General features: G+C 44.7%; 1 protein-coding gene across 2 annotated transcripts in view; it reads left to right on the plus strand.

Moving 5' to 3' along the window:
- LOC138755788 (cilia- and flagella-associated protein 95-like) overlaps positions 1–16,037 on the plus strand; it is a 56,965-nt gene extending 40,928 nt beyond the window's left edge. For both annotated transcript variants that reach the window (XM_069922430.1, XM_069922423.1), the window contains one exon: positions 15,661–16,037. In XM_069922430.1, coding sequence (XP_069778531.1) covers positions 15,661–15,840 — 180 coding nt within the window. In that variant the 3' untranslated portion in view covers positions 15,841–16,037. The remainder of the gene's footprint in view (positions 1–15,660) is intronic.
- Positions 16,038–18,517: the final 2,480 nt, after the last annotated feature.

Genomic DNA, 18,517 nt, shown 5'->3' on the forward strand with positions numbered 1-18,517 from the left:
TTACAATCAGAAAACAAAAAGAGTTAAAAAAAATTATTTATTTAAAAAAAAATAATTGAAAAAAAACCTTCACTTCTTAACCCAAAAATTAAAAAGAAAAAAAAACAGGTCGGAGGTCACGACTACCTCCTCCTGTTTAAACCGCCCAAAGCGGAAACTCCCCCAAAATATTGGGTGTGAGATAACTCACAGATAGCTGATGACTTCTGGAAACTAGTGCCCACCCAGTTCCCTCTCCCAACTCCCATTTCATTAAACTATCATCATTATTTAAACTATTTAAATTCTTCTAAAAAAAAGATAAAAGATTTATTTTTTTAAATCAATGTTACCACTTCGGTCACCATTGCTTCCATTTCTTTTAAAAATCTGGATCCCACCTTACATCTCTACTCTCTTTGGAGACCTTAAAGGACTACATCGTTCCTGAAACTGCATGATTGGTAGAGACTGAGCAAAGTCCATAACCTCTTTAGGATTGTCAAAGAACTTTGGCTGATTTCCATCCTGAAAAATCTTCATTACCGCAGAATACCTGAATATTGCCTTATGTCTTTTTTTCCACAACCGTTCTTTCACAGAATTAAATTCGCGTCATTGAAACATAATTTCTTGACTCAGATCTTGATAGAAGAAAACAGGATTATTCTGAACCATCAAAGGAGATCTATTTTGCTGGGCATTTCTAATAGCCATACGTAAAATTGTCTCTCTATCACAATAGTTTAAACAACGGATCAGAACAGGTCTTGGATTCTGTCCTGAAAAAGATGTTCTTCTTAAAACTCTATGAGCACGTTCCAGTATTAAACCTTCAGGGAATTTATCCTGTCCTAACACTCGTGGAATCCATTCAGTAAAAAATTTTCTTGGATCTGGTCCTTCTATGCCTTCTGGCAAACCAACAATTTTCATGCTGTTCCATCTAGATTGATTCTCCAAATAATCAACCTTTTTTGCTAAATTTTTATTTTGGATCTGCAGTGTTTCAATTATTCTATTTTAATCTTGCAGTTGATCCTGTACTTCGACTAAACCTTGATCACACATTTCAAATCTTTCAATGGTTTCAAGCTTAAAAGCTCCATTAATGGTTTCCGCCATCGCATTAATCTTGGAAATAAACGGGTTCACAAAATTAGCTAAGTGACTCAATACAGAATACATCTTATCTTCAAGATCCTTAACAAACATTTCAACAGAAGTAGATTCAGGCATAATGGGGTCTTGCTGTTCCTTAGAGACCACGGGATCTTCTGTCTCTTCCCTTAATTTAGTATCTTTTCTAGCAGTTTGACCGTATAAAAATCCCTCTCAAAGTCCCCCCAGCAATGCCAGGAGACTGAAGATCAGGATTATCTTTAAGCCAAATCTCTTTAATCATCTTCACTGAATCGATGTCTGGAAAAACCATTGTAATTGAAGATGCATTTTGCAGCGCCACCACTGTAGCAGTCGAATGACAGCTCTTTAACTCTCCAGCTGGTGGCGCCCCAGCTGATTCAACTGTCAAAGTCTCAGTAACAGCACTCACAGTGGCTGTTGTGTGAAATACTGGCACCCGGCCAGCTCTTTGTTCTGAAAGCTGCTGAGTGCGACCTTCAGAGTGCCTTACCGGTATAAAACGGAGTTTCAATGCCGAATTCTGTACGTCTTCTTCTGGATCCATTCTACGCTGAGTCCTGGCTTCTTGTAAACAAGCAGGCCCAGACAATTTCGGAAAATGTAGTTTTTTAACAGTCTGTTGATGTTTTCTTTTACCCTTTTTTTTGCATATAAACCATTAGGCACTAATCCAGCACCTCATTATTTATAAACTTTTAAAAGAACTTTAATGGGCACTTAAAGACAAAACAATAAATCAGAGTCAGGAGAGGTCTGGAAGACACGTCTGTTCCCTACGCCATCTTGCCACGCCCCCGCCTTCTTCACACTCCTGAACTGTCTCTGGAAGTCAAGGCCCAGGAGGATCAGCGCGCAGAGCTGGGGCATAATCAACAATACAAAATCATTGTAACTTCCCCCCACCCCCCCCCCCCCCACTGTTAGAGATGCTACACAGTATCCCCGGATACAAGTTTGTTGGTCCTTCACCACCATCGATACCGATCTTGTCATCAGCCTGACGGGAAGGGAGAGTCTACGGACCACGTTGGGATGGACAAAGCTTTCGTACTCCCACTGTCAAAGAGGCAGTTTGTCTTGTGCCCATTCACCTCGATCTGCATCATGGAGTTCGTGATCAGGTGGGGACTGGCTTGATCCAGCATCTCACCGTCGTTGTCGTCAGTGGAGAGCCCACCCAAGATGGCAACCTCCATGTTGATCACGCTGCCCTCATTGGAGAAGAAGGAAGAAGTGGAGTCATGGCAGGCGGAAGTGACATCATCATAAGGATAAGCTGTGGCATAGAGGTTGGGAGCGGGTAAGATGGCAACCCCTTAGCGTGCGCGGTTGGCACTGGAAGTTCCTTGGGCGCACACACCGCGTTGCTCCTGGACTGAGTTCTGGACCTGCAGATCTTCTGGTATGGCCCTTCTTCTTGCTGCCTGAGCAGGTGGCTCCTTTTGCAGGGCCAAGGTATCTCAAATGCCTAGCCTGCCCGCATAAGTTACATCATGGTTGGGTCAGTAACCCCCAACGCTGAGTCCCAGGACGGCAGCCCTCGTGGTGGAACATACGCAGTAGACCCGCTTCTGCCCATGATCGACACCGTGTGGTGCTGGGCCGAGTCTAGAGTCCTGACCAGGTTGATCACCTTTTTTAGTGGGAGTTGATCCTCTTCGAGGAGACGCTGTCGGATATAGTTCAACCTCAACCCCGACACACAGGCGTCCCGGGTCAGGTCTTCCACGCACTGGGTCAACGATATTGTGGTCATGGGATTCCCCAGACAGTCTTTTCCCAGTGTGACCAAGGATCGGATAAACTCCTCAGAGGACTCACCAGGCTGTTGGTTTCTGGACGTCAGCAGGTAATGGGAGTAAACTTCATACACCCTTGGCTTGTGTAGCATCCGTAGTTCAGCCATGGCCTCGACATAGGTTGTGCTGCTCTGGATGGCCTGGTAGACCCTCTGGCTGACTCACGCCTGTAGTATCTTCAATTTCTTTTTGTTTGAATCGACCACTTCAGCGGTGACATCGAGGAAATGATTAAAGCAGTTCATCCATTGTTCGAAGAGTTCAGGTGCACCCGGGACTTGGGGGTCTACTTCTAGCCATTCGGGGCGCAGCAACTTCTCCATTACCGGAGACCTTCAAAATCTACTGTAATAAATTGTTGGGTGCTACCAGTTGCCCCAATGATACACAGACAAAGACTGAGGGGAATGATGGGCTTTATTACACTAGAGATTGCAGGCCCAGGTTAAGGCTAGGGAAAATGAGGAGAGGAAGAAGGGACTCGACCTATATGGCCTGGGTCTCATGGGAGGAGTCCAGGGAGGAGTCTAGGAGAGGATGTCATCAGGATGGCGGGCCAGCCTGTACATACAATCATTACATCAAGGTCACTTACCAACATGGAAACCAGGTACGTGCAGATCGAAAAGGAGTTATTGGCAATGGTTTTTGCCTGTTCCAAGTTCAACGACTAGGTCTATGGTAGACCAGTGACCATAGAGACTGGTCACGATATTGAAGAAGCTGATACACACAGGACCAGTGAGGTTGCAAAGAATGATGCTCAGACTTCAGAACTACATAATCACTTTGGTATAAAAGTGTGGGGAAGAGATGCACCTAGCCGACACGCTATCCCGTGTCCCCAGAAAATGCACGGTCCAACAGGTCGAGGAAAAGAACACTTTTGACATAATGACGATCAAGGACATTTCCTCATCCAGTTGGAGGAACAAAGAAGATGCACGGCTGAAGATGCCACTTTAAGGACACAAGGTACTTTTATCAGGGGTGGTTGGCCGGACAAACAGCGCAGACTGTCACCAGAAGGGCAGCCCTACTTCCCATTCCGTGATGAGCTACGTATTGATGAAGGAATTATAATGAAGGGCCAGAGAGCGGAAATCCCGAGTTCACTACAAAACTACAGAGGGCATCCAGATGCAGAGGCAACAAAATGAAGGGCGAGACATAGATTTTTGGCCAAGAATGACCAAGATCATTGATTAAGAAGTGCAAGCTAGCTCGGTGTGGAGCAGCACTAAGCCACACCAGCAGGAGGAGCCACTGCAGTTTCACAGTGGCAGACCTACCCTGGTCAACTGCGGCAACGGACATTTGCAAGTGGCAAAGTCAGCAATACTTGGTACTCGGGATGGTTCGAAATAGATCTGTTACATGACACTACTTCCTTGGCAGTCATAACCAAGCTAAAAAGACACTTTTTGGTGCATGGGGCACCTCACACTCTGCTATCACACAATGGCAGACAATTAATCAATGAAAGATTCAGAGACTTTGCAGCAGTGTGGGACTTCCCCCATATCACCAGCAGCCCAGAATATCCACAGTCAAATGGGTTGGCTGAGAGAGCTATAAGAAATGCAAAACATCTCATGGAAAAGTCTCACAGGGAGAAGACAGATGCATTCCTCAGTCTGCTTAACTTGAGGAACGTCCCTTTTGATGCCACATCAGGCTCTCTGGCGCAAAGACTAATGTCAAGACAGACGCGGATGACTACTGGTGGGAAGGAGGCTTCTGGAGGCTCAGTTGAGGAACCCACAAGAAATCAAGGCCCAGCTGCTGAGTAAATGACTGGCACAGAATAAATGCGACGACAGAATAAACTGACTGCTCAAGCCTTTGGCAGAAGGGCAGGTCATCAGAATGCAGGCTCTGCAGGGCTATGATCATATGGGCGTAGTTGAAGGGAGTTGCCAGGAGCCCAGGTCATACCTGGTCCAGTCAGAAAAGAGGGTGTACAGAAGAAACTGACAACACATCCTTCCAGAAAGGAAGCCACTCCTATCCCAAAACTAATCATGATGAGACTGTGTCCCAGGATTTGGAAAGTGAACCTGAGATCAGCGGGACTCCCTCAGTGACCACACATCAGCCAATGGACAACACCTACTCTCAGGCTGAGGCACCCCAAGCCTCCACATCCACAGAGGACTACTACAGGACATGCTTAGGGCATATTTGTAAACCTAACCTGAAGTATCGAGACTGAACTAGGTTGGCTCTTTTGTTACTTGAATGTAATCTATGTATTATATAGCATTAGCTTGAACTGTGGTACATGGGGGGTTGCTAGGAAAGGGGATGTAGACAGCCACTGCCATCAGCTGCACTGCACGCACTGCAATTGTGTTGCAGCCACCATATTTGCAACAGCGTTCTGTGCGTGCACGACCTCCGTGAAGGCGCAGGGGTGAAAAAACAAGCTTTGGCACAGACTCCTGGGTGTACAAAGTAAACAGTTTACTTAATGTTATTCTCAGTAGTCATCTTGCTATTCAGCAGACAATAATAAAGACAAGGCTATGTTTTTGAAAGTGTATTCTTTTTGACAAGCTATTGAATTTGAGGTCCCACCTGGATATAAATGATTCCCCAGCTGTTTTTTTAATTAAAGGGGAGTGTCCTTTCATGAGTGAAGTGACTGGTTTCTGTCTGCAAACCTTTCTGGTATCTTCAATGTCCCTTGATTCCACCCCCAATTTATGTTCTTGCCCACTTGGCACTTGGAAATCTAACTAAATGCCCCTGGTAGACAAAGAAAAATATTCAATTGTTGTTGAATCATCTTCTCCAAAGCAATTTCTTGAGGTCAAGGATAACTTGCTCCTACTCCAGCATTTTGATGGAGTGGATTGTTTCTGTGAGACAGCTGCGGCCACCAACAGTCACAGCAGATCAAGGTTTAGGCTCAATGGCAAGGCATTCCAACACAATCAAAGACTCCTCTATCAGACAGACTAAATGGATCCAAATATGTGGACATACACAAACCCACAGACACCAAATATATATATATATAGAGAGAGAGAGAGAGAGAGAGGGAGAGAGAGAGAGATCACAGTACACATTTTTGTTATGTCTCAGACTAATTCAAGAAGAATTGTTTTCCCCAATGCCGATCAGGCTCTTAAACCTTTCATACCACCCTAACTGTAATCCAGTCCAGGACCACCGTGAGATCAGTCTGCACAATTGGAATATTTATTTTTCTGTGCACTAACTGCAACCACATTATTTATACATTCTTTTATATTTATTATTTCTCTTTCTGTCTCATGGCATATTGTGGTTGTTTTATTTGTACCTTTGTTGTTGCTGTATCATCCATACTTACTTGTGTGCATCCAGCAACTAAGAAGTTCAATGCATCTGCATCTACGGCAATAAACTTTCATACTGTCGGACTCTGGCTTTACCTTACTCTTAATTTAGTCTATGTGTAGTCTGAGTCCAGAGCGTGTTCTTTGAATGAAGTGATAGGAGAAGGTATTTGGTTCAACAGTCAATTTATTACACAGCACAAGAATAAAACTTAACAGAGCTCTGGGTCACTCATTAGTTCATAGGTCACCTGCACAGTGAGCTACTCCCCAAGACTGACCCCTATTGTCCAGTTGGCTCAGTTTATATCGATCAACCTTATCATACAGAACAAAAGTTGGCTTCCTTTGCTAGATTTCATTATCATACAGAACAAAAGTTGTCATCCTTTGCTAGATCTTTTTGCATAAGGGTTATCACAAGTCATCTCCTGTTTTGCAGATATCTGGGGTGTAGCGTTCCCATCTTAATCCTCCAGGCCAGGCTATCCTGTTGTTTTGATCAGAAATTAATTCATCCCCAGATATTTCTAATCACCATTCTGTTCCTGTCTGGCCAGTTTCTGCTGTACTCTTTAACACCTCCTCCTGCCTTAATCTTCCTCCTAGACTGGTTTTCCATTCCCTTTGTTTCTTGCAGGCCATTCTTTGTTCTGGTCAGGCCTGTGTCTCCTGTGCTACTCACCACCTCCTTCAGTTTGAGCATTCCTCCTAAATCGTTTTATGCATTTCCTCTCCCTGTATTTTGGGAACAGACAATTTTGCTCAGCCAACTTTGCTCCATGCTGTGATTGCCACTTAATCACATTCCTCTTTTCTCCTGAACCATGCAGTAAATATAAACTTATTAATTAATCATTTCTTTCATAATGTTTTAACCCCTAGATTCCAACAATACTTCGGACCAATTTCCTTCCCCCACGGCAACCTAATCCTTCAATGCTTCCCTTAATCTTCCCTCCCTTCATCTTCCTCCTTAAGTCTCTCTCACCTTCCTCCTTTATCCCCACCCCCTTCGACCTCACTCTTCAAATCATGTTTCCCTTAGCCCCCTCTCACGCCCTCCAACCCCACTTCACTCTCCAACATATTTTCTGATTACTCACGCTGCCCTTTTATTTCCCTTTGCTGATCTCTGTCCTTCTTATCCCTCACCATGTCCTTCACTCAGTTGCCTTCAGGCTCAGACTCTTCAAAACCTTCCCCATTCCACTCCCCTCAGTCTTCTCAAATTGTCCTTTGCTTGCCACTTCCCTCTCAAACCTCACCCAAAGTAAACAATAATATTTGCAAATGTCGCAAGACCAGAATACCAACGAATTGGAAGCTGGTTCAGGATAGGAAGAGGAAGAGGATACTTAGCAACACCTCCCCCATCATGCAGTGTTAGATCCTGACTAATTTTATCTCCCTGCCTTAGGTCTGTAATTTTTTAATATCTTTTGGCTGATTATAATGTAATTGACAGCAAGCGGGAGAGTTGGGGGAGCTGATGGATTCCATCCGTTCCTTTGGGGCGAGTAAACTCCCGGAAGGAATGGCTTTCCAGCTGAATTGTACACGGCTCTGTGGGACTGGTTGAGCCCATGCCAGACTCCATGAGAAAGGCCATCATCATCTTCATCTTCAAACAGAAGGGGGAGAAGGAGGGTATCAGGAATTGGGGATACAGATCAATTTAAGATTAAAAATTCTCTTATTGTCATGTGTAAGACAAATTAAGTAATATTACATGTAATTTCCTTTAGTCAACCGTAAGGCAGTCAAAGATTTACCGCAGCATAAATTGCTCAGCACTCCATACAATCAGAGAAAGAGAAGTGAAAGAGAGTCCCGCCAGAGTCGCTTGTGTGTCCATGAATTAAGTCAAGCCTGCTCTCGAGCAGGTAATCCACCCAGACCAGACATACACAGTTCCGGGCAGGAAAATTTCTGACAGCTTCAGGCTGCTGTGAGATACCATCACCTACATGCTGGACAGGGAGATGGACACCTACCTGGTCAGCTTAGACCAAGGGAAGACTTTTGACTGGATATTGCACACATTTATGATGGATGTGCACAGTGGTGCAGTGCTGCAAGATCTCACAGAAGCACCGATCCGGCACCTCATGGGGCTGCTCCGGCACCTCCTTGTCGCCGTTTTTGGCGAGCTCCTGCACCTAAAAAATTAGCACTGCACCTCTGGGTGTACTGACCAAAATGAGGTTAGGGGAGGGAATCCAGGTTAAACTGCTCTACACAGATATCCATAATGCAGTCCAAATCAATATAGAAACAGATAGCTTCTCCATCAAGTCTAGAGTCCAGCAGAGTTGCCCGCTCTCTCTAGTCTTATTTGTGTGCTGTATAGAACCCTTTGCTGAATGCATCATGAAGGATGAGGGCATAAGAGGAGTACTGTTGCCAGGTAGTGGAGGCACTCAGGCCAAGGCTTCCCTGTACATGGATGACATCACCATCTTCTGCTTGGACACATGATCGGACCACAGACTGATCAGCATCTGAAGTCTTTTTGAGTCGACATTGGGCAGTAGGGTAAACCAGAAGAAGAGTGAGGTAATGTTCTTCAGTAACTGATCTGACTGATCCACCATCCCCTTCAATGCCAGATCTGATTAGGTGAGGGTGTTGGGAATCTGGTTGGGAAAGGCTGAGGCATGCAACAAAAATTGGTTGGAGCAGGTCGCAAAGGTCCACCAGAAATTGGGTTTGTGGGCATGGCGCTCCCTCTCTCAGGGAAGAACCTGGTCATCAGTTGCGAGGTGCTCTCGGTACTGCTGTACATGGCACAAGTATGGCCCATCCCCTGCCATCGCCCTGGCAATCACTAGAGCTGTCTTCTGGCTCATATGGGGATCCAAGATGGAAAGGGTCTGAAGGGTCACCAGACAATGGGGGCAAAGGCATGCCCAATGTGGCCCCCATCCTGATGACCACCTTCATGCATCAGGCTATGCATGGAATCAAAGTACGAGGGTACCATGTCACATGTGGTTATACCTGACCCAGGTGTTGCAAAGGATAGGTCTAGCCCCATTTCCTTGCAAGCCCCAATCAGCTGGACTTTGCCACAATATCTATCTGTGCAGAAGTATTTCCAGGCAAATAAGTCCATCAGAAAATGGCCAGCACAGAACATCTTGCAGATATTGAGAGAAGAGGACTCAATAGATACTGTGGGGTTGTTCCCTAAACAGACTGTCCAGGTCATTTGGAGGAATTCCTCATTGCCAGTGCTCACTAATAAACACCAGGAGTTGTCCTGGCTGGAGGGTGAGAGAAACTCTTCTGGTCAAATCTTTCCTGTACAACTGAAATATCGCCCACAGCACACCTTGTCGCAAGATGACTGTGGTGGAGTGTAGACAGTCTCCCACCTCTTTGCAGAATGAAGATTTGCTAAGATTGTATGGAGTAGGATCCAAGGGACCTTGTCATGGTTCATCCCCAGTAGCAGCGTGCAGAAGATTCTGATCTATGAGCTGTTCCTGGGGACATGCACAGAGTCGGATATCAGAGCTGCTGGAAAATCGACAGTGAAAGATGCCCTATGGTCTGCTCGCAACCTGTTGGTCTTTCAGCACACTAAGGTGTCAGTGAGAGAATGCTGCTGACTGCCACATTCCAGGCTGCAAGAATATATGCTGAGGGATGCACTTGAGGCTTGGTGCAGCTAATGCAAAAGCATTGTGGGGAAGGATCACAGACTAGAGCCCTTCTGTCATCAGGGATCGAGGACCGAGTTTGAAGAGAAGTCCCTCAGAAAACAGCTGGTGGAGTAATGACAAGGTATCACAATAGAGGCAATGGTGTTTGAAGAAAACTAACATTCAAACCCCTTTCACATCCTTAGTGTCCATTGATGAAAATGTCTGGATGACACAAAGGATGTGAAAGGGGTTTGAATGTTAGTTTTCTTTTTTTTTAAAATAGAGCAGGCTAGGTAGGGTTTCTTTATATATGTAATATTTTTGATGTCTTTTCTGTTTTCACCCAGTGCAGTAGAAGGAGGACCAAGTTTATACTGTTTGAAGTTTTATCTTGATATATATATATATATATATATATATATGTTATATTGTATTTTCAGTTTTTTTCCCTTTTCTTATTTTACTGTGCATATAAAAAAAATTAAAAGATTGAAAAAAAGTGTATGAATGATTTTGTTTTTTTGTAAATAATTTATTGTGAATAAAGTTTGGTTTTGGAAAGACCACAGTCAGTACGAATCAGAAACTATGACTCCCCCCCCCCTCACTGACAATCAACACAGGTGCACCTCAAGAATGATCTTCCTGGCAGAGGCAATACCATATAAGAAAAAAAATGCCTTTTCCTAGCCCATCAAGCTGAGCTATTGAAACCTTTCCATCTGGTCACCATGTTTAGCTCCTGATTTCTGGAATTAGTTCCTTATACTTTCCACACTCTTCTCTTTTTCAATTCCTTTTTTAAACCTACTTTTTTTGATCGAGATTTTAGTAACATATCTCTGTAATTCTCAGAGCCAAAGGTATCAAAAAAGGTAATGCCAATGTAAGACTCAATAAAATATTGTTACCACTGATGTACGTGCTTAGAATATACATTTCCTGCTGATTCTGGTTAGAGTCATAGACTTGTGCAATATATGAAGTGGCTACCTTGGTCCTCATGACTGAACTCGCTATTTGAAATTCTACATGTTATTCAGAATCAAAATTTATTGTCATGAACAAGAGTCACAAAATGTTTTGTGGCAGCAATACAGTGCATATATTACTATAAATTAGATTTTAAAATAAATAAAATAGGCAAAAGAAGAGAAAATGAAGCAGTGCCTGTGGTTCATTGTCCATTCAGAAATCTGATGGCAAAAGGGAAGACGCCATCTTTGTGCCGCTCGACGTTTGTCTTCAGGCTCCTGTACCTCCTTCCTGATGTAGCAGTATGAAGAGGGCATGAACAGAGCTGTGAGGATCCTTGAGGGTAGATTCTGCTTTCTTAAGACACCATCTCTTGTAGATGTCCTCAATGGAGTGAAGACTGAGACCTGCCCTGGCCAAGCGCATAACTCTCTGTAGTTTTTTTTTCCTGTCCTGTGCATTGGCACCTATATATCAGACAGTGATGCAACCAGTCTGAAAGCTCTCCATGGTATATCTGTAGAATTTTGCAAGTCTTTGGTGACATATCCAATCTCCTGAAACTCCTAACAAAGTATAGCCGCTGACGGGCCTTCTTCATGATTGCATTGACATGGAGGCCCCAGACAGATCTTCAGAGATGTTGACATCCAGGAATTTGAAGTTCTTAATCCTTTTCATTGCTGACCCCTCAATAAGGACTGGTTCATGTTCTCCTGATTTCCCCCTCCTGAAGTCCACAATCAGCTTCTTAGTTTTGTTAACGTTGAGTGCAAGGTTTTGTTATGACATAACTCAACTAGCTGATCTATCTTCCTCCTGTGTGCTTCCTCATTGCTGTCAGTGAATCTGCAGAACTTTGGGGTCATTGACAAATATATAGACAGCAGTTGGATTGTGCCTGGCCAGACAGTCGTGGGCATAGCGTGAATAGAGCAGTGGGCTAAGCTAGCATCCTTGAGGTACACCTGTGTTGATTTTCAGTGAGGAGGAGACATTGTTTTTGATTCGCACTGACTGTGGTCTTTCAATGAGGAAGTCAAGGATCCAGTTGCAGAGTGGGGTGCAGAGACCTAGGTTTTGAAGCTTGTTGATCAGCATTGAGAGTATGGTGGTGTTGAAAGCTGAACTGTAGTCGATGAAGAATAACCTGATGTATGTGTTGTTGTTCTCTTGGTGATCCAGAGCTGAGTGAAGAGCCACTGATATTACATCTGCTGTGGAGTGATTTAGGTCTAGATCTTTACTTAGGTACGGGTTAATTCTGGCCATGACTAGCCAAAGCATTTCATCACAAATAGTCATTGAGGCAACTCACCCTGCTCTTCTTGGGCCCCAGGATGAATGATGCCCTTTTGACTGCAGAAGTGAGAGACTGAAAATGTCTGTTAGTTAGTTGGCATAAACATTCAGTGCCCTTTCATCAGGGCCTGATGCCTTGCCAGGGTTCACCCTTTTGAAGGATGTTCTGACGATGGCCTCAGGGACAAATATCACAGGGTTGTCAGCTTCTCAGGGATTCTCATTGATACCATAGAGTTCTCCTTTTCAAAGTGAGCATAAAAGGTATTCAGCTCATCAGGTAGTGAAGCATCACAGCTATTTAAACTGTTCGGCCTTGCATTGTAGAATGTAATTGTCTATATTCACTGTATCTGACTTTGTCTCTAGATTCCCTCAGAATTACCTCTTTGTTGATGAGATGCCCTTCCGTAGATCGTACTTGGACATCCTGTAGTAATCTGGATCACTGGACTTGAACACTATGTGATACTTGGTACAAGGTCAGGCTAGAACCCCAAGACAGTCTATTTTGAGCTCTGCCATGGGAAGAGATTATCAGACAGACAGAGGAAAAAATAATCAAAAGATCTGTTCAGAGACTTCTTGAAAATTGCAACCAGGAATCTGGGCTGCAACTGCTCAAAATGGAGAAGGAGCATTCTGCCTCATATTAAGAACATCAGGGGCATGGAATAGAAGGGAGGGTGCAGAGAAATACAGAAGGGGCTTAACCTCATCATCCATCCCTTTCTGCCCTATCTGTGCAAGTGACTACAGTTCTCACATTTGGCTCATCACCCAACTTAGAACACGTAAAAACAGAGTGGAAGTGAGTAATCCTCAATCCCAAGAGGCTGGCAGAGAAGAACTGGGAGCAGTTTCTCAGATCTGACATTATGCCCCTTACTTTATTTGGCTGTGTTTGGAAAATATCAGCATTCAGCAAAGGAGGACCAATGCATTGACAGAGAAGGGAAAGTAGAATGCATGAAGGGAAAAAACTGCAGACTCTGTAAATCTGAAACATACACAGAAAAGGCTGAGAATACCAAGCAGGTCAGATAGCCTCTGAGGAGACAGTTGATCATTGACTTGAAACTTTTACTCTCTCTCGACAGATGTTGCACGGCTTGCTGTGCATTTCCAACATGTTATGTTTTTATTTAAGTAGAATAAAAGCATAGGCTAGCAAGAAACATTTAAACAGATTTTAAGAACTTCTATAACTTTGTGAAAAAGGAAAAGGTGGGTTAAAATTAAAATGTGGTTCCTGCAGAGCAGGAGAAACCATATTGGGGAATTAACATTTTATCTGCATTCCTGGAGGAGAACATGGCAAACTTCCTGGAGTTAAAGGAGAACTGAAGGTTCAGAGTGAAACTCCCAACTTGCACATCTTTGGGAGGAAGGAGTAAACTGGAGCACTTACAGGAAGCTCAAGATGATGCAGACTGCACACAGACATCACTAGATATCCCATTTGAACCCAGATCACTGCAGTTCCGAGGCAGCATTTCTATTAGAAGTGCAACCGTGTTGCCATTTGAGATGATGATGGCACTGGAAGACAATAAATCCCCAGGCCCTGACGACTGGGATCCTACGATCTTGACGGATATTGCTCTGAAGAATATGGCTGTACGTGTCAATATCTTTCAAAGTTCTGCCATCTCTACAATGGTTCCTGCAGCCAAATTTAATGCTATAATTTAAGAAGGAAGTAGGATAAATAGCAGGAAACTTTAGATGAGTTGCCCTGGTGAGAACTTGAATGGTGTCAGGGTACAAAGGGAAGAAGAATCCTTGTACATGCATGTTGACATATAGGTACAGAAAGCTGTTATAAAAGCAAATAATATAATATGTTGGGGACTTTTGTTGTAAGAGGATTTGAGTACAAAAGTAGAAAATTTTTCTCCAATTTTGCCGGGAATTGATGATGCCACTTCTGGAATATTGTGAACAGGTGTGGTCTATTTAACTAAGGAAGGATAAAGAAGTGATAGAGTGTAGCTAATTTTAAGTAGCTCGATTCTCAGGAAGAGGGTAAGGAGACACACATCCCCAGAGTTTAGATGCATGATTTTTTAAAATTTAATTTAATTTAGGCATTCAGCATGGTAACAGGCCATTCCAGCCCTTGAGCCCGTGCCACCCAAATACACCAATCAACCTACAATCCTTGTACATTTTGGAGGGCAGGAGGAAATCTGAGCACCTGGAGAAAACCCATGCAGACACAGGGAAACCGTACAGACTCCGTACAGACTGTGCTGGATTTGAACACATGTGGCTGCCGCTGTAATAGCATTGTGCTATCAGCTACACTAACCATGTTGAAAAATCCAATATTTTTAAGGGTAGATGCATGGTTGGCCTTTCACCTGGCTAGGGCTGCTTGGACACTGGTGACATTCAGGAGAGAGGTCATAAGATTTTTTTAGCTATTAATGGAATTCGGGAGAGTGGAGGACAGCGGTATTGAGGTAAAAGAGCTGGCATGTTTTTATTAAATAATGAAACAGATATGAAGGGTTGAATAGCCTTATCTGGCTTCAGTTTTTATATTTAGGTTATGGTTACTTCTCACATAGTTTATTACAATACAGAAGAAGGCCACTCGGCCCATTGAGTCTGTGTTGGATCTCAGAGCATTGTGTTAGTTCCCTGACTCCCTTTCCTGAAACTCCTCCTCTCTGTCATACGTCCATCAGCTCCTCTCCCATCCCCAATTCTCTTCCCACCAACATACGCTGCATTTTAGTCAGATAAACCTACCAATTATCTTTGGAGAAACACAGAGCACCAAAGGAAAGCTCAGAAAGTCACGAGGAGAGGATGCAAACTCCACCCAGACAGCAGCTGAGAGCAGAATGGAACGGGGTCACAGGAGCTGAGGTGTCAGCAGTCATTAACACCATGGGGAAGCCATGTTCTCATGTTCTTCTTGCATTGTTTCTTAAAATCTGAAATGTAGAATACAAAAATTACAACCCTGTCTTTAATCCATACGCAAAAGCACTGGAGAAACACAGCAGGCCTCATAGCATCTATAGGTAAAAAGGATCACCAAAGTTTTGGGTCTGAGGTATGAGCAAAAAGCAGACAGGGGCCTGTATAAAAAAAAGGGGAGGAGAGGAGAGGAGGGAGAAAGGAGCAGGGGGAGGAGAATAGGACAATAGGCAAGAAGACACAGGTGGATGTCAGCGGGAAGGCAGAAGAGAAAAAGGCTGAGAAATGATAGGGGAAGGGGAAGATCTCTGAATGGAAAGGGAAGGGGGAGGGGAGCTGGAGGTAAGGAGGCCGAGGCATAGAGAAAGAGAGAGAGGGGGGGGAGGGAGAGAAAGAGAGACAGGGAGTGGGTGCAGTGTATGAGACCGTGGACAGACTGCTAAGGACCTATTACGATCACAGCATAATGCATTACTCTACAATCCTAGTGTCAGCAGACTTTTCTGTTTAATGTCTTTTATTCTGTTTCCTCCCCATTTCCTGTAGGAAGAGGTTCCGGAGAAGATAGTTGATTATAGGAAGTGTCATTCGCAGTTTGTAGATACAGATGACTACCGCCACTGGGGGCGCAACACCTGGCTGGATGAGAGTGGCGTTTACCCCAACTCTGAACTCAAGAGAATCCTCTTCCCACCATCCAACCCAATACCTACTCGTCTGGTGTGATCCTGGTCTTCCTCACAAAGACTAAACAGATCAAAGAGAAGCCTTTTCTCCTTTTGCATGCACTGGAGCATGTTTTAATTTTTCTCTTCTTTTAACTCTTTTCTAACACATTTGATCATCATTGAAATTATTTGCTGAACAAATAATGAAGGCATAACTTATCTCACACAGATAATAAAATACTCCTGCTCTGAGAATTAGTGCAATCCATCTCCCCTTTGATTTGCAGCCCTTCCACTCAAGTCTTCTGAGGCCCACACTCTTTATTTATCTTGTCTTTATGACTTGGAACAGTCTGAGTGGTTTAATTGGCTGGAAAAGAAACATTTCTGCAGTTCAGCTCATTAAAAATCAAGTTAAAATTTTGTCGAAGATACCAAATGGTTTGCAAAAATGCCTGCCTTGGGTGTTGACATTGATTTCTCTAGGTTTCCATTAGGACAACTCCCCCCACCCCCACCCCCCCATCTCTCTCGCTCCCCCTCTATATGAGAGTAGTCTGGCTGGCTGTATCACATTGTGGTACAGTTGAAATGGGTCAGAGGTCAATCCATAGGACCATAAGAATGGTAGAAAAGATCACAGGAGTCTCACCTCCGCATCCCCCCGCCGCCCCCCCGCCACCCGCATTGACCTATTCTATTGGGATCGTTGTCTGAAGATGGCACGCAAAATAATTGAGGACTCCTTCCACCCTGCATACAGCATCTTTCAGCTGGTCCCCTCGGGGAAGAGATACAGGAGGATCAGAGCCAGCACCACCAGGTTAAGGAACAGCTTTCTCCCACGGGCAGTGAGACTGATGAATGACCAAAGGAACTGCTCATGCTAAACATTCGAGTCTCTCATATTCATGAAACAATACTTATTTATTTATTTGTATAGGTGAAATACTTGTCTTGCATATGTATTGTTTGACTGCATATATGTTATGTCTGTTTGTGTGTCTGCATGTTTTGCACTGAACACCAGAGAATGCTGTTTTGTCAGGTTGTACTTATTCAATCAAATGATGATTAATTTGACTTGACTTGACTATATATCCTTTCCTCCATCTCCCCACTCTCTGTCTGTCTTTCTGTCTCTCTCTCTCCATTTCCCCTTCCCTCTATCTCCTTTCCTCCATCTCCCCACTCTGTCTCCCTTTCCCTATCCCTCTATCTCCTTTCCTCCATCTCCCCAGTCTCTGTCTTCCTCCCTCTCTCTCTCTCTCCCTTTCCCCATCCCTGTCTCCTTTCCTCCATCTCCCCACTCTACCTCTCCTTTTCCCCATCCCTGTCTCCTTTTCTCCTGCTCTCCACTCTGTCTCCCTCTCTCTCCCTATCTCCTTTCCTCCATCTCCCCACTCTGTGTCTCCCTCTCTCTCTCCCTTTCCCCATCCCTCTCTCCTTTCCTCCATCTCCCCACTCTCCCTCTCCCCCTCTCTCTCCCTTTCCCCATCTCTCTGTCTCCTTTCCTCCATCTCCCCACTCTCTGTCTCCCTCCCCCACTCTCCCTCTCCCTTTCTCCATCCCTCTGTGTCCTTTTCTCCTGCTCCCCACTCTGTCTCCCTCTCTTTCCCTATCTCCTTTCATCCATCTCCCCACTCTGTGTCTCCCTCTCCCCCTCTCTCTCCCTTTCCCCATCCCTCTTTCCTTTCTTCCTCCCCACTCTCCCTCTCCCCCTCTCTCTCCCTTTCCCCATCTCTCTGTCTCCTTTCCTCAATCTCCCCATTCTGTCTGTCTGTCTCTCTCCCTTTCCCATCCCTCTGTCTCCTTTTCTCCAGCTCCCCACTCTCTCTCTCTCTCTCTCTCTCCCTTTCCCCATCCCTCTGTCTCCTTTCTTCCATCTCCCCACTCTCCCTTTCCCCTTCCCTCTATTTCCTTTTCTCCAGCTCTACATTCAAAGACCGAGCCCCTTTCCCCAATCAACTCTCAGCTTTTCTCTCCTGCCGTCCTATCCATGGCTCTTGGCTACTGGCCTATGCTCCTCTCCCTACCCCTTCCCCTCTCCTCCCCCTGGTGTTTAATTCAGGCGCTTGCCTGCTTTCTGCTCATACCTTGATGAAAGGCTCAGTCCTGAAAAGTTGGTTACATATCTTTGCCTTCTATCAACACCATGAGACCTGCTGGGTTTCTCCAGTACTGTTGTGCATTAACTACAATCACAGCATCTGCAGTTTCATGTTTCCTTGCCTTGGGTGTCACTTGTAATGGAATTGAATTGTATTTTGCCCAATGTACGGAGATACAATAAAAAGCTCACAGGCAACTTACACAGCAAGTTGTGAACCCCTGGATAGACCTTTCCTCTGCAGCAGACGCAATGTGGATTGTGGATAGACCCCTCCCCCCCAGCACACCCAATGTGAATCTCAGAAAAACTCCACTCCTGATGTGGACACCCAGATAGACCCCTTACCCTAGACGTCTCTTTGTGAATCCCAGATAGACTACTCCTGGTGTGGACCCCGGAATAGATCCCTCCCCCACCTCTCTTGTTGTGGATCCCCATATGGACCCCTGGATTGATCCCTCTTTCCCCAACACACCTAATATGGATAACGGAGAGATCCCGTCCCCCCCCCCCCACCACCACCACGGCAAGTGGAAGAAACACTGAGGGATGCCACAGGTCCAATGCCAATCCATTCTGCTACATCACCACTGTGCTACACTCAGGACCCTGATGTGGTGCC

Source organism: Narcine bancroftii, chromosome 1, assembly GCF_036971445.1.
Source record: "Narcine bancroftii isolate sNarBan1 chromosome 1, sNarBan1.hap1, whole genome shotgun sequence".
Taxonomy (NCBI): Eukaryota; Metazoa; Chordata; class Chondrichthyes; order Torpediniformes; family Narcinidae; genus Narcine; species Narcine bancroftii.